The sequence below is a fragment of the Dasypus novemcinctus genome, chromosome 7 (assembly GCF_030445035.2).
Source record: "Dasypus novemcinctus isolate mDasNov1 chromosome 7, mDasNov1.1.hap2, whole genome shotgun sequence".
In the NCBI taxonomy this organism is placed as follows: domain Eukaryota; kingdom Metazoa; phylum Chordata; class Mammalia; order Cingulata; family Dasypodidae; genus Dasypus; species Dasypus novemcinctus.
Genome location: NC_080679.1, coordinates 29,803,455 through 29,818,660, shown reverse-complemented (window position 1 = coordinate 29,818,660; position 15,206 = coordinate 29,803,455). Strand labels below are relative to the sequence as shown.

The window sequence follows — 15,206 nt, the reverse complement described above, 5'->3', positions numbered from 1 at the left end:
CTGAGGCTCAGGGTCCTGTGGATTAAAATGTGCACTTTATATGGTTTGTTGTAAGGATTAAGTAAGGTAAATTCATGCATGAAGTGTATGTTCAAGAAATGATCATTATGTATTTCTATCCATTAACAAATATTTTTGTATCTATATTACCAGGGCTAAGTGTGATATATAGTCAAGGTCTTACCTATAACTTAAGAAAATAAGTTTGCTTCTGATATACAGCTAGCTAGTTCCTACTATTCCTTTCAATTCAATGACCATATACTGAGTTCTTAATATTTGTCAGACACAGCATTAAGACTAGGCAGCTATTCAGTTCTGTCTTCAAGGAGTTAAAGAGTTAAACCATCCTCCATAGATGAGACCTCCTATATTCTCAAAGATCTCTAAGGAAGAGGAACTCACAGTACTGTTAACAACTGCCACAATCAATTTTTAGTTCCCTCAGGAATTTGTGTGTGTTTGTGTATACTTGTGTTTCCAATTTGTTGAGTACTTCCATTTCTTCTTATTCAGGCCCCAGAAGAAAGAGGAGTTGGTCACAGTTCCTCAACTAATAAGCTTTCATTCTCTGAGAGTTATTGAATTATTCCTCTGTCTTCTCTTTCTAGATTAAATAATTCCAATCCCTTTAACCTTTTCTCAGAGGTCCTATTTGCCAACCTTCAAGTGAATCATTTTCATTGCTCCCCTATGGACTCTCTCCAAGTCCTCCACAATAAAATATGTTGCTTTAGCCACTGAGTACAGTCTTCTAAGCGACTTATTCCTTCACGTAGACCAAGACAAAAGAAAAGCTGTCCCCAAGTAAAGGCAAGAGAATTGGATAGATTTCCCAGGGAAAGGACTAAAGTAGGACACCCACATGGGAACTCCCTTAATCCAAAGCAAATCAGCATTTACTATCACTTCTAGGAAGGAAGAAGGACTGACCAGAAAGTTCCTAGATAGCAGCAACCATACTGCTTGACCATTATCTAAATTACTTTTAAGCAAATGAGACTATTAACAGCAAACATGAGGCTTGCTGTAGTTACACCTGAAGGTCCTCAAAAGAGTGTTAATAAAATCTAAGTTAAGGTTAATGAGATCAAACGAGTCTTTTGTTTTTCATTCTGTAAAATATTTCTGGCTGTCAGATAGACAACTGAAAGCTTTCTATGTTACCTACGAGCACTGTCTTTGACTGGTCAGTTCCAGTAATTTGCAAAGGATCTTTCTTTGCATGCTGTCAATAGTATAAATTAATGTTTCCCGAGCTGAGGGTACAGATAATTCTAAATGAGTCTTAAGAAATTATGTATAGAGGTTAATCAAATATGCTGGTCATAGAAACATAGTAGTTTCTTTGGGCTGCTATAACAAATTATCACAAACTGGGTGGCTTAAAACAATAAACAGAAACATATTCTCTCACCATGTGAGACTAGAAGTCTGAAATCAAGGTGTCCACAGGACCATGATCCCCCTGAAAACTTTAGGGAAGAATCCTTTCTTGCCTCTTCCAGCATTCCTTGGTTTGTGGCAGCATAACTCCAATCTCTGCCTCTGTCTTCTCCCTAGTGTCTCCATCTTGGTGGCCAAATTCCCTCTTCTTATAAAGACACCAGTCATATTGGACTTAGGATCCACTCTAATCCATATTAAGTCATCTTCGCTTGATTACATCTGCAAAAAACCTATTTCCAAATAAGGTGTCATTCACAGGTATTGCGAGTTAAGACTTGAACACATCTTTTTGGGGAACACAATTTAACCCACAAGAATATGGTATATACATATGTGGAAAGGGACAGATATGAAAACTGGAGCTCTAGTAAAAACATTCTTTCAAGATATGCATGATGATTTGTATGAAATCTCTTTTCTCAAAGATCCTCTCTGTGTTTTTCTCATATTGGGCCATTGTGCTTAGAGTAACCTGGTCCCAGGTAGCCAGCATCATGCCTATATCTCTCCCTACATCCTTCTGAAAATTTTTTCAAAAGCCCCCAAGAAGCTGGGAAAGCTCTTACTGCATAAAATCCGGCCAGTTTCAAGAACTTTGTTTGGGAATGATGTTTTAGTTTTTTTTTTTATTTCATCTGAAAAAGTCAAAAGTTTACAATGGGGATGAAAAGAGTAGAAGTAGTAGAGGAACTATTGCCTCCTCTGGGGTAACTCCAGGCAAATAGGTGGTAGTTGATATCTATTAATAGTTCAATTTCTGAACCTGTTTTGCTTCTGGCCAGACCATACCTACCTAGAACTTGAGGGGCTGTCAGAGGTCTGTCAACAATGGCCATGGGGCTCCTGAGACATTCTGGAAAAGTCAAGTTTCTCAAGAGTCCCTCTGTTCTGAGTCCAGAACATATTCATGGCATAGTGTGGAATTTTTTCCCAGGGTAGTGTAGTCCCAGTGGCAGTCCAATCTGTCAAACAATGTCTAAGTCCAAGTACTTACGGAATTAATAGAAAGTCCCTAACTAATCAGCAAATTAGGGTGTCCCAAGCTTTGCACCTACAGAATGATAACAAGCAGCAACCTCCCTGGGCAAGAGCAAACTGTTCACTAGCTGTTTAATTGTCAGAGCTAACCAACTACATTCCTCCTACTTAAGTTGGTTCTCCTCAGGCACATATCCCAGCTATTTGAAGGTTCTTATCCTACAGAGTGAAGGAAATGCATATGTATACATACACCATTGGGAAGTCCATAACCTAACTGAGGCCTGGGAACTCTAGAACAATGGGTGATTAAAGTTAGAGCATGCTAAATATCTTTGTATTGATAAATATGTATTGTACCTTGATTGTTAAAATCTTCATAAAAGCAAGATTCCAATTTTGAAGTGCAACTATTAATACAAACAGTGACTGAATTCATCTATTTAGTGGTATGATAGTCTGGTAAATTCTTATCAAGCGGCAAGATGGTACTTGTTTCCAAAGTGAAAGTAGGGCACTGATAGGGATAGATGTTGCACGTTACTTGGTAGTGGTTATGGCCAGTGGCCAGAAATACTGGAATAATAAATCACCAGTAGATACAACACACTGCTCCCTCTCTTTACCCAGATATGTGTTGCAGAGACTATTACCAAATGGTTTCAAAAAATCCATAGTTTGCACCATTCTACTATAATCCACTGCACATTAGGAAGCAATGTTTATCCCATTTAAATTTGAGAAATAATACCAGCTAACACGAAACACTGGTGTCTCTACATTGGGAGGAGTTTTGAATGAGAAAAAATAAGGGAAAGGGGAGAAAGATAAGTAAAAAACAGACTGGTGAATTTTTTTAAAAAATATGCATCTACAATGAGCGTTGACATTTTCAGTAAAGCTTTTTGAAACTAAAAATTAAATAAAATTCCTGCTGACTTTCAAAAGCCAACCATTTGGGTCACTCTTAAAAAAAATTAAAAGATAGTCAGAAGATTAAAGGAACTCCATTTATAAAAATCAAATGAACCTCTAACAAAGCTTGTTTGGGACATGAATAAATTATCTGGCCATGAATTATTCATTGTTATCAAGAAACAAACTGGGAATTCCAGGAACTGGGTTTAGGGAGGTGCTAAAACTGGGGGGTGAGCAAATTCATTGTGTCATACTCACAATGAAGGGAAAGGAGAGGATAAGCCGTGGGGTACTGCCATCTGATTCAGAGACGATGTCAACCCTCCCCTGATATTCACAGGGGACACCCCAGCGACAGCCTTTACACCTCAAATGACAAAGCAAATAGAGATTAATCCATAGAACCTTAATTTAGGAAATTGTACATGCTTGGTAGACAGACAATAAAAGTTTTAGATGATTGGGGCTTTTTTAAATGCATGATGTACATGGGGAATGTGAGCTATGTGGAAAAGACCATAGGTTTGCAGGTTTGAATCTAAAGGGAAATCTCTAGAAAAGCCCTTGGTAATAAGCTAAGAGCAGTCCAACCTACTCATTCATACCTTTGGGGTGTAGATTATTTTTTCAAGGAGAGGGAGCCTCCAGATTTAATCAACTAATCAATATATGTGTGTGTTCCAGGTCCAAACTGCTTTGCAGGAACTACAATAATTCCGGCTGGCATTGAAGTGAAAGTGGATGAATGCAACATCTGTCACTGTCACAACGGGGACTGGTGGAAGCCTGCTCAGTGTTCAAAACGTGAATGCCAAGGCAAGCAGACTGTGTAGAACAAATTCCCAACCAATGACAAGTTCTTAGGAAAGAACATTATGGCTTCTACACTGCACATGTTTAAAACGAAACAAACAAACTCCTGCCAGCTACAACAGGGTCACCAGCAAAACCTTTTGGGGTTGACAAAAGTGAATATTTTACTAAGGGGAAATTTCTCTCTTGCTCTCTTACTATATGAAACATATATAGTATATAACTATCTAAACTGCTTTTGTAATTATCAATGCTTGGTGGTGACTTGACGACTGGATTTCTGAAACAACACAAAAGAAATATCCTTGCACAGGCTCTTTTACTGGTGATGCCTCTGACCTGCCAGCTTATTGTCAACCGATTTACTTCATTTTTATTCTTCTGTAAACCCTACATGCATTTTTCTCTCACAATATTTTTTTTTTCCAACCTTTAAAGTCCAATAGATGAGTTATGTCAAACTCACTTTTGAGTTACATCAAAAAAGTTTTGATAAAGGAACGCAGGGTTGAGGATCCTTCCTAGCTGGGAGGACAGAAAAGAATTCACCCAGTCACTCCCTTCGAGTGAATCATGCCCTGCAGGCTAAGAATAGAGAGTTGAACACACAGATGGGCCCACTGCTGGGCAGAGTGGGGGACTGGTGCTTTGTCATTATGTGGGGCTCACAATTTTATTCTTTCCAACTGCCCATTTCATACACAAACCTTGAAACTGCCAATCAAAAACTAATATGGGGAGGACACCAGGAGCTCACCCGAAGAATCCAAAGGGAAGGGGAACAGATATTTTAAATAGTAGCATTTAATCACCAGACTTTCTCATAATGCTGAGTTTAAATTTGGAATGTAACTAAACCCACTCTAAACCCACCCCACTTTGTCACCTGGCAATATAAATACTTAGAACCAGGGTGAATAGCCCACTGTGAATCTGAATCCTTCTGAGCCTTTCTGACTTTTGAGTTCAAAGCTGGTTGAAAGACAGTCGTACAGACAGGTAGCTTTTATGGTTAAAGTTTCTGTTTGCCATGTTACAGTAACAATTGCTCAGCCCTATGTCTAAAAGACAGATTCAGGACACTCTTACCACCTCAAGTGCTGATTTAATTAAAGATTAGGGTAGAGTGAGTCTTGCACAATATAATTCCATTTGTTGAACATTTTTTAAAATGTATATATTATATACTGAACAATTAAAGTGAACCTTTGAAGAGTCTCAAGGTTGCCCTGGAAATGCTGCTAGTATAGTCACAGAAAAATTAAAATACACAGGGTATCTGATGCCACCTTGATTCAAGTGCAAAATTAGCAACTCTGAAACCATATGGCACAGTTAGTTATTTATTCCACTCTCCTGTCTTGAAAACCCTGGTGCAGATCTGACCGGGTCCTTGAGGAAACTCTAAGGTTGTCGCCATCATCGATGTTCTTTCTTTTCCTGCTGCTACCCCAATCTGGGCTTTGCCGTGGCTCCTGTGGGAGTGCCATATTCTAGAACAGGGTCCTTCAACCTTGGCACTATTGACATTTAGGGTCAGATAATGCTTTTGGGAGCAGGAGAGTGGGCTTTCCTGCACATTTTGAGGCTTCTTGGCAGCATCCCTGGCCTCTATCCACCAGATGTCAATCACAATCCCTGAGTCCTGTCAACCAAATGTCTCCAGACTTTGCCAAATGTCCCCAAGGGGTGGAGATGGGGGCAAAACTCTGCCTGACTGAGAATCACTGGTCCAGACTAATGCACATAGATGGTTTCCACTAGGGAGTATTCTGGACAAGCTCTGGTTGCACCTGTGGCTTGGGTGAGCCTCTGAACCCTTGGGACATGCACAAACAGCAGCCTTGAGAAGTCGGACTCCTTCACAGGGACTGAGTGGCTTCTAACACCATAGGTCCAACCTCAGGACACATATGTCTTTAGTCTCATCAACTGGTTTTTCATTTTCAATTATCAGCCTCTCCTCCAGGAAGCATCTCCTGTCATCACGAAAGAGTTGTCATTTCCAAAATTAATGTGTTGACGAGTTGGACCTGACACTTCTTACGCACGCTGTGCTTGTGTTATGATACAAATAGCCATGCCGCACCTTCCCGGGGAAGAATATCAAGCCGCCTTCCTTTAGAACACCAATTTGCAGCAAGGTTGGTGCCTTTCAGTTGCCACCATGGATACATCATATAGACAGTCATGAATCATTCATGAACAATTCTGCATGATTTATTCCTGCACTCAGAAGTAAAGACATTCCACACTTCAGCTTGTGTCTAGACAGAGATGTATTACAGAGGTTTCTTTGCCCTAAGGTTGCCTGTTGCCAGCCTCGAAAATTCACACTCTCAGAAAGAAATAATAATAATAATAATAAATGACAGGAATAAGTTGTGAAACCCAGAAAATATCATTAATAGAGCCATGTAGCATAGTACCCTATCCATTATTAAGGAGTTTCTATGTGCTTTTTAAAAAACAGAGAGAGTGCAATTGGGATTCTGGGGTACAACAATTTTGCATCAAAGTCTTGGCATGGTGTTAGTCACAGTCAGAATTTACTAGAATGGAGTATAACCTGCATCAAGAAACTCACTTCAGAGAGTTTGCTGAAGGAAGGCTGCTTAATGGCCTCTGTTCCCAGACAGAGGGATTTTTGATTTTTGTAATTGGATTTTTTTTCCTCTCAGAATTTCACTACAAGCTATTTCCTTGATGACTTTGTAGCACTGACATTTTTCCCCCTTTAGGGAGAGATGAACCTATACTGTGACAGAATTTCTCAATTCCATACACATTTTATGACTTCCTTCTATCCAGGTCGTGGAGAAATTCATCCCAAACTCTGAACAACAGAGTTCTGGTCTCATCTGTTGTTTTCTTTGAAGGCTTTGTTTGCAGCCAAACTGTCACCTCTGTACTCCTATTCCTCCTCTGCCTTTGGTTCTCTGCTTTAACTTCAGCTATGTTTAAATAAGGGATCAACATCCTGTTTGTCAGCTGATGCCTGTTAAAAAACGATTCAATTTCTAAAATCTTTGAAAAATGGTGTGCCTGAAAACTAGTGAGAAAAAAAAAAACTAAACACTAAACTGTAAAAAGGGGATTCTAGCAAATATTTGATGTGTAAAAGAATATATTATTAAAAAATTATTTTGTTAAATATAAAGTGTGTTAATCAGCAAACATTGTTTGTGGTATATTTCCTCATCAATTTCTCCCCTCTCTCTATGCTCATTATTTAATGTCTAATTCTCAGTGACTTCCATCGCCTGAAAGTACATGTATCGTTAGAGCTGTATTCAGTTACCATTAAGCATTAGCTTTAGCGGTAACTTGTATACATTTCAGTTTTTATGATATAAGTCAAGACCTGACTCAGGGATGGAAAAGGAGGCTCAAATAAACCAACAGTGAATGTGTAAGGGATAGGAAAACATTTTCCTGGCCCCAAATTCACACACAATACCACTGATATTCTATAATTATTGAGTGTTTAATCTGTGCTAGGCACAGAGCTAAGAACTTAACCTTAGCCTCTTATTCAATTCAAAGAGCACACCTATGAGGGTGGGACTCCTATTATCTCTACTTTGCTGTTGAAGAAACCAGAACAGAAAGAGGTTAAGTGATTTGCCCAAGGTCATAGGATAAGAAGTGGCAAAGCAGGAATTTTTTTATTATAAAAATTTTCAAACATACATAAAAATCGAGGAAATTCTATAGCAAACTTCCATATACCTATCACCCAGATTCAACAGTTATCATGATTTTGCACAATTGCTTCATCTATTGTTTTCTTCCCTGAAGCATTTTAAAGCAAATCTCAAGCATTGTATCATTCACCCCTACCCCTTGTAAAAATCACCTCTTTAAAAAAAATTAAGGACTTTTTCTTACATAACCACAATGATATATATGTTGTATAACCAAACCTAATAAAATTAATAATTCTTTAGTATTATCTAATATCCAATACACATTCAAACTTTTTAGATATTCTAAAATACGAGTGGTAGAGGGTATACACAATATAATCCAAACTGTCCATAACACTGCAATGGGTTGTTATGCCTCCTAAATCCAAAGTAGAAATTTGAACTCTAGAACAGGGGTTCTTAAACTTTTTTGTTCTATGTACCCCTTTGCCAGTCAGGTGAAAACCACAGACCCTTTACTAAGTCCACACGATACTGTATATTATTTAATAAATATATCACACCCACACCAACATGGTCCCACAAGAATGATTTTTTTTTTTATTTCAATTCAAGCTCAGGGGCCCGTTGTTAAGAACCCCTGCTCTAGAGCAAGAACTGTTGCTAATGATCCATTATCCAGAAAAGGATGCTCCCTTTTGTATGTGTATGAGATTTTTTCGAGAGTAAGAGCAAACTGTTATTTTTCTTTTCTTTGAGATCAAGATAATGCCTAACCCTAGGATACAACTGAAAAATATCTTATAACCTGCCAGCATCATCTTCTGCATTCTTAGAGGAAGAAAGAAAAAAGCCCACCACTAAGGGACTGTCAGCATGGAGTCACCCCACATCAACACACATCCCACTCCACCAACACTTTAAGACAAGATTTTCTTGCTTTTCTGTCTTCCTTGCATCCAATTCTGTGTTCCCTTTGTTCCTTGCATTTCAGATTCAAGTTTTATGGAGGGAGCACTTCAATGCATGGGAGAGAAATTTACAAACTACAACAGAGTCCAAGATACATACGCATTGTTATTTGAGGGTTTATTTGGGGGATATCATTTTTTAAAGTAAGATACTTTCATGATCTAGAAAGATGAAAACCTATCTGAGTCAGCAAACTCCTCTATATTTCTTACCACATTTCAAGTGTTTTACACCTCAGATTGGGGTAATATCTTCATCTGTGTCAAACCATACTGTCCAGTGTGAATACGTGAGTCGTGAGTCTCCCCAACCAACCTTACACTCCCAGAAGGCATACTGTTCTTTTGATGAACATGACATAGCCAGAGCCCTTCATTGAGAAAGAAATGAATTGAGTTGACTGAATTTCTTTAATTTTAAAAACTAAAATCTGTTTTGTGTTTCAGACATCTTCAATGTGGTAATGCTGTGATAGCTCTCTTCTTAACCTTTGAAAATCTTGAACTTACAGTCCTTTGAAGACCAAATCCCAATTTAATTAATTCCAGTACCTGCATTATAAATTGGTTATGAGTTAGAAGACAATTTTTTTAAAGCTAACTTTTTGTTGAATGTGGGATGGGTGGGAATGCGGGAGAAATTTGGATGTAAAATTTAATTACCATTTCTCATGTACCTTCTGTGTGTCAGCTACTTGATTGACTATTTTACATGAGATCATGGATTATATGCATTAGTTTAATCTTCTCCTAACCACCATGAAGTTATGGATTGGTATCTCCATTTTACAGACTGGAAATCTTAGTTTTCTCAGACTCACACAGTTAGAAAGGGGAAGAATCAAACTTTATATCAGAGTGTTGTTATAAGAAGTAAATAGAATAGTATCTATAAAACAACTTAGAATAGAGTCTGGCACCTAAGAAGAGCCTATTATACATTAGCTATCATTATCAGGACTCTGGTATCAAAAAAAGGGATTTTAAAGAAGTGACACCGAATTTGGGTTTTGTGGCTTAGGTACAAGTTGGGCAGGTATTTAGGGGAATTATACTATAGCCTGAAAAAATGAATAGTTTATTTGGACTGGGACAGTCAGGTATGACTCGAGCATAACTCGAGCATAGAGATGGAGGGATGCAGTGGGAGATGTGTCCAGGATGGAAATCCAATTGTGAGGCCCTAGAAGATCATGCCAAGAAAATTGGACTTGATATTTATTGATACTATGGATTAATTAACATTGTCAAATAAGAGGATGATATTTGTATCTTGAAATAACAATCCTGAAAGCACCGTGAAGGATGGATTGGGATCTGGGAAAAGAAAGAGGAAACACTAATGGGAAGAAACTATACAGGTCCTGAATGAATACTGAGAAACTGACCAATTAGTGGTGGGACTGGAACAGAAGATCTGGGACAATAGGACTTCACAGAGGAGCAAATGGGGATTCAAGAATTAAAAATAGTCCCATTTCTAGCTCAGGTCATTAGAAGGGCACTGATGTTAATAATAACCACCAAAGATGGGGAACTTGTGCTTCTTTTGAAGGAGGTTCATAATCTCATTTTAGGATATACTGGTAATGTATAAGGTGTTCAGGATTGTCTCCAAGGCATCCCACACTGTTTCCATTTGCCAACTCCGTTTTCATCTTGGTTTGAATAATTAGAATTTGAATAGTTCACCACTGGTTATATGTTTTATCATAGTATTCTTGAAATGGAAGTCACTGGTTGGGGTGGCAAGAAGAACAGAATACTTTGCTAGTTTGTGGCAACTATTAATCCCACACCACGGTAAAACACAATTTACTTGCTTATTCTGATACAAAGTGTTTATACATTTTGAACACCTCTCTCCACACTTGCCATTTCAAAATGTAATATTTCATTTCATTTTCATATTGTTGCCCAACAAATTTCTGGGAAAACAAAAAGGGAATTATGTATCTGTCCACTGTGGCTTTCTATTTTCTTTCCAGAACATATAGGGTTAAATGACAAGCTAGGACCTGGGAAAGCATTTCAGTTTGAGACTTCCAAGGATGCCCACCCTGTTCCCGTTATATTTTTCTTTGGCTTTGTTTGTTTTTTGGTTTCATTCACTTTTTAATTAATCACAACATTGGGTAAGCCAGAACCATTAGCTGGATTTCTCATTTAGACCTTTCAGAGATGCAGTTGCAGATGCAATTTAATTTGTTGACCCATGATCGATAGCAATTAATAGCATCTCTTTAATCTTGTTGAAAGTTCTGTCTTTGGCTTTCAATAGCTACCATCTCAAGGGAAAGGTATCTACGCATATAGGCTATTTAGCTTCTATGCAACAGTTCCTCTCAATCATCTACTTCTCTCCTAACTTTAGTATCCATTTCAGAAGACACCATCCTCTTCAGAATTTTCAATTATCACAGGGAAGTTTATCCAGGCTCCGTTATAAGATTCCTCCCCTGCAAATTCATCACAAGAGTAGTACAGACAAGGAACTCTAAAAAAAATACTGCAAAGTGGGTTTTTTTGTTTGGTTTTTGCTTTTTGTTTTTAAGATTTATTTTTTATTTATTTCTCTCCCCTTCTCGCACACCCCCCCTCCCCAGTTGTCTGCTCTCTGTGTCCATTTGCTGTGTGTTCTTCTGTGACCGCTTCTATCCTTATCAGTGGCAATGGGAATCTGTGTTTCTTTTTGTTGCATCATCTTGTGTCAGCTCCCCGTGTGTGCGGCACCATTCTTGGGCCGGCTGCACTTTCTTTTGGCGCTGGGTGGCTCTCTTTACGGGGCGCACACCTTGCGCATGGGGCTCCCCTACACAGGGGACACCCCTGCGTGGCACGGCACTCCTTGCACACATCAGCACTGCGCATGGGCCAGCTCCACATGGGTCAAGGAGGCCCGGGGTTTGAACCGCAGACACCCCATGTGGTAGACGGCCGCCCTAACCACGGGGCCAAGCCCACTTCCCCAAAGTGTTTTTTTAATTATTCAGAAAAACAGATTTAACTTTTTTAAGTGCTTTATGTTAATAAAGCAGATGTTCACATTTCCTGGGACTTCTCCATGTTTTGTTGTGGCTAATGAAGTTATTATAATCTATTCTCTTTTTTTAAAATGTTATATTAATTAAAATCAACAGTTTATTCATTTATTCAAAAATAATTTTTTAGCTAGGAGACTAAGCACTACAGCTGAAAGTGAATAAGGCATTTTTCCTGCTCTCAAGGAGTTTACAGTCTGATGCAGCAAACACAGCAGTCCATGATAACAGAGCAGAAGTATGAACAAGTGCACTAGCTACTCAGGGGAAAAGACAGCCCCATCATCCTGGACCTGTGGAAAGGTTAGCAAGCCATTGGAACTAGTAATAGTAATCTGAGTTTTAAAAGAAGAACAGACCAGGTAATGAAAGAGGGAAGTGGTCGATGCCCTCTTGCAATTTATAATTTGGAGTTTCTGCTGATATGACTCCACAATGTCACAACTCCAATTTGCTAGTAATGAAATCAATTCAAATCATTAAATATGCTCCCGGCACACAAAACTGGGGTCTTTGAGCAAACAACAAAATGGGTTCCCATCATACTGTGAGTCACTTGTCTTGATGCCAAGTCAACTCAAGAACCAGTGGAATCTCCTCTCCTCCACCCACTTTCAGCTACCCAGTGCACTGCAGTTTATCAAAACTTGTCCTCACATCTCAGTAGGAATTGGGCTAAATAATGCCTCCTTCAATGATATTTGTGTCCTTGCCTTCATATGTTGAAGTAAGAACTAGGTGCCAGGCCCAACTGTGGAATAGGACTATTAAAGCATCAGCAAGATATGTATTTTTGAGCAAGGATCCCTTCCAAAATTTTGGAAATGACAATATGAGGATGACCACATGCTCCATAAACTCACAAGAACCAGTTTGAAATCAACTGTCAAGAAGTTTTCTGCATTGCAATTTTCCAAAACAGAAAATGAGAAACTAGGCAATATTGTATAGGTAATATCTGAAGATATTTGATATATAAGTACGAAGCATATAATTTGTATGTTGCAAATATAAAATGCATATAATTTGTATGTTGCAAATATAAAATGCACCTTAGGGTGCATATGTGTATATATTTATATCTGTGTGTAAGTAGTACAAATCTATACAAATATATCTACCAAAATGTAAAAAGCTACAGGAATTGTGGTGGGCTGAAGATTGTGTAATTAAGATCCAGTACTTGCTATGTCTCCATCTAGCTAGTACACTCTTTCCCACTTTTTTCCCAAACAATTATAGGCTTTTTAGCCTACAGTCATTCTTATTCCATCTTTCCCTTACTGTGAAGCATTTCATTAGTTCTGCTTGTTCATAGATTTAATTTCCCATCCCTAATTATTTGTGGCTCATGTGGTCCATCGATTTTGGGAGGAGGCTGGTCGTGAGTGAAGGAGAGTTGCAGAGTGGAATGAAAATCATGCAGCTTGTGGAACCTAAAGTTATTACAGTGGCAAGGGGTTATATGTACAAAAAAGAAAACAGTATTTCTTATTAAATGTGCAAAATACTAACATAAGCATATGGTTGGGGTTTTGTTTTTGTTCAGGGTTTTCTCTTATTGCAATTAGATGAGGGTTTCTGCCTGAAAGGGCTAATTTTCCATCTACTTGTACTGTTTACTATCTGATGTGGACCTACCAGGCACAACTCTTGTAAGATGAACAGAGAACAACTTCCCTGGATATCCAGATAAACACGGGGGTACTTACATGCTGTTGGAGGAAACTTTTTTCAAAACCACTTCATTTATTTATATCAAGGTACACATGTACCCTTTTGGTTAGACTGGGTAATGGTTTCAGTTCTCCAGAGAATGTAGCAATGTTCCAAGAGGTTCTCACTACTCAGTTGCCTGTGTTTCAGCTTGATAAGTACCATGCTGTCAGGAATGTTAACTTAAATTACCTATATTTGCTTTAGATTTTCACCTGCATCATACAACTCGGGAGCTATTGAGCAACAGGACGAGGCAGGCATGGGATATAAGTAGTACTACGAGAGACGCCAGAACCACTCCGAGTCAACCACTGTTCCATTTCCCTCTCCCTGTCCTCCAGCACCATGATTTCCATTAGCAGCCAGGCCCCTGGCTACCAATACTCCAGAGTCAGCAGTCTATAATAGCTTTAGTGGAGCATAATGACCAAGTCTTATTATTTTAACCTTCTTAAGAATGAGCTGTCCTCCGATGAGCAGGGAGGCCAGGATCCTACCAGCAAAGATGTGAAATTATGCATCTGAAAATCATAAAGCACCTCTAAAAAATATTGTGGGGGGGGTGGGGGATGGGAGGTAACACAGAATTATGATATTCACACCACCAATGAAGTGTGTAATGATACATTTACCTTTTTTGTACTTGTGGAAGTGAAACCAGAACATATATCTGTAATTACATATTCCACCCCATTGATTTGCTCTTGTAGAAAATGGAAGGCTAGTTATCAAACCTATATGCCTATTGAAATAATGTCAACTTAGAAAAATACTCTTTGTTTACCATATAATCAATATTTCAGTACATATAAATCTGCAGCATGTAGGCTGGATGTACAGCACCATACATCTTTTGTAAGCAGCCTTCTGGACAAATAAAAAGGCATATTGGAAATGCATCACATATGCACTAAAATACAACTAGAAACTTGTTCACTTACTCTCTGCTCTGGCATGCAACGAGATACAGATTTTTAAAACTCTGGTTAATTTGCACAATTTCATACTTAGTACCATTAGATCTGAGGTCAAACTGAATAATATGGTCCAAAGTAATTTACTTTGAGATGGGATTTATGTCTATTGAACTAAGTTAAATAAACTGGATCATTAGAAAGGTCCACTTCATTAGTGGCTCTGTAGACATTGCCAGAATCAGGTTTATAAGGCCAAATACTTTCCTCCTTTATATAAACTTAAACAATTCATTATAAGTAAACTTCCTTTTTTTAAACTTTTTATTGAATTACACTATACAGGTAGAAAAGTGCACATAATAATTCACTTAATTGGAAATACTCACTCAATGAATTTTCATAAGCTGAACATGTATGTAACCAGCACCCAGTTCAAGAAACAGAGTATTTTTTTTTACATTTATTTATTTATTTTTGTGTGTGTGTGTGTGTGTTTAAAGTGGTATTTTTTTTATTGACTTTGTAATAATATTACATTAAAAATATATATGTGAGGTCCCATTCAACCCCCCCCACCCCCCCTCTCCCCCCCCCCCCCCCCCAACAACACTCGTTCCCATCATCATGACACATCCATTGGATTTGGTAAGTACATCTTTGGGCACCTCTGCACCTCATAGACAATGGTCCACATCATGGCCCATACTCTCCTCCATTCCATCCAGTGGGCCCTGTGAGGATTTACAATGT

At 38.4% G+C, this 15,206-nt stretch overlaps 1 protein-coding gene across 1 annotated transcript in view; it reads left to right on the top strand.

Moving 5' to 3' along the window:
• The window catches only part of VWC2L (von Willebrand factor C domain containing 2 like), a 158,645-nt gene extending 151,310 nt beyond the window's left edge, over positions 1-7,335 (top strand). The window contains exon 4 of the mRNA XM_004483161.2: positions 4,030-7,335. Coding sequence (XP_004483218.1) covers positions 4,030-4,178 — 149 coding nt within the window. The 3' untranslated portion in view covers positions 4,179-7,335. The remainder of the gene's footprint in view (positions 1-4,029) is intronic.
• Positions 7,336-15,206: the final 7,871 nt, after the last annotated feature.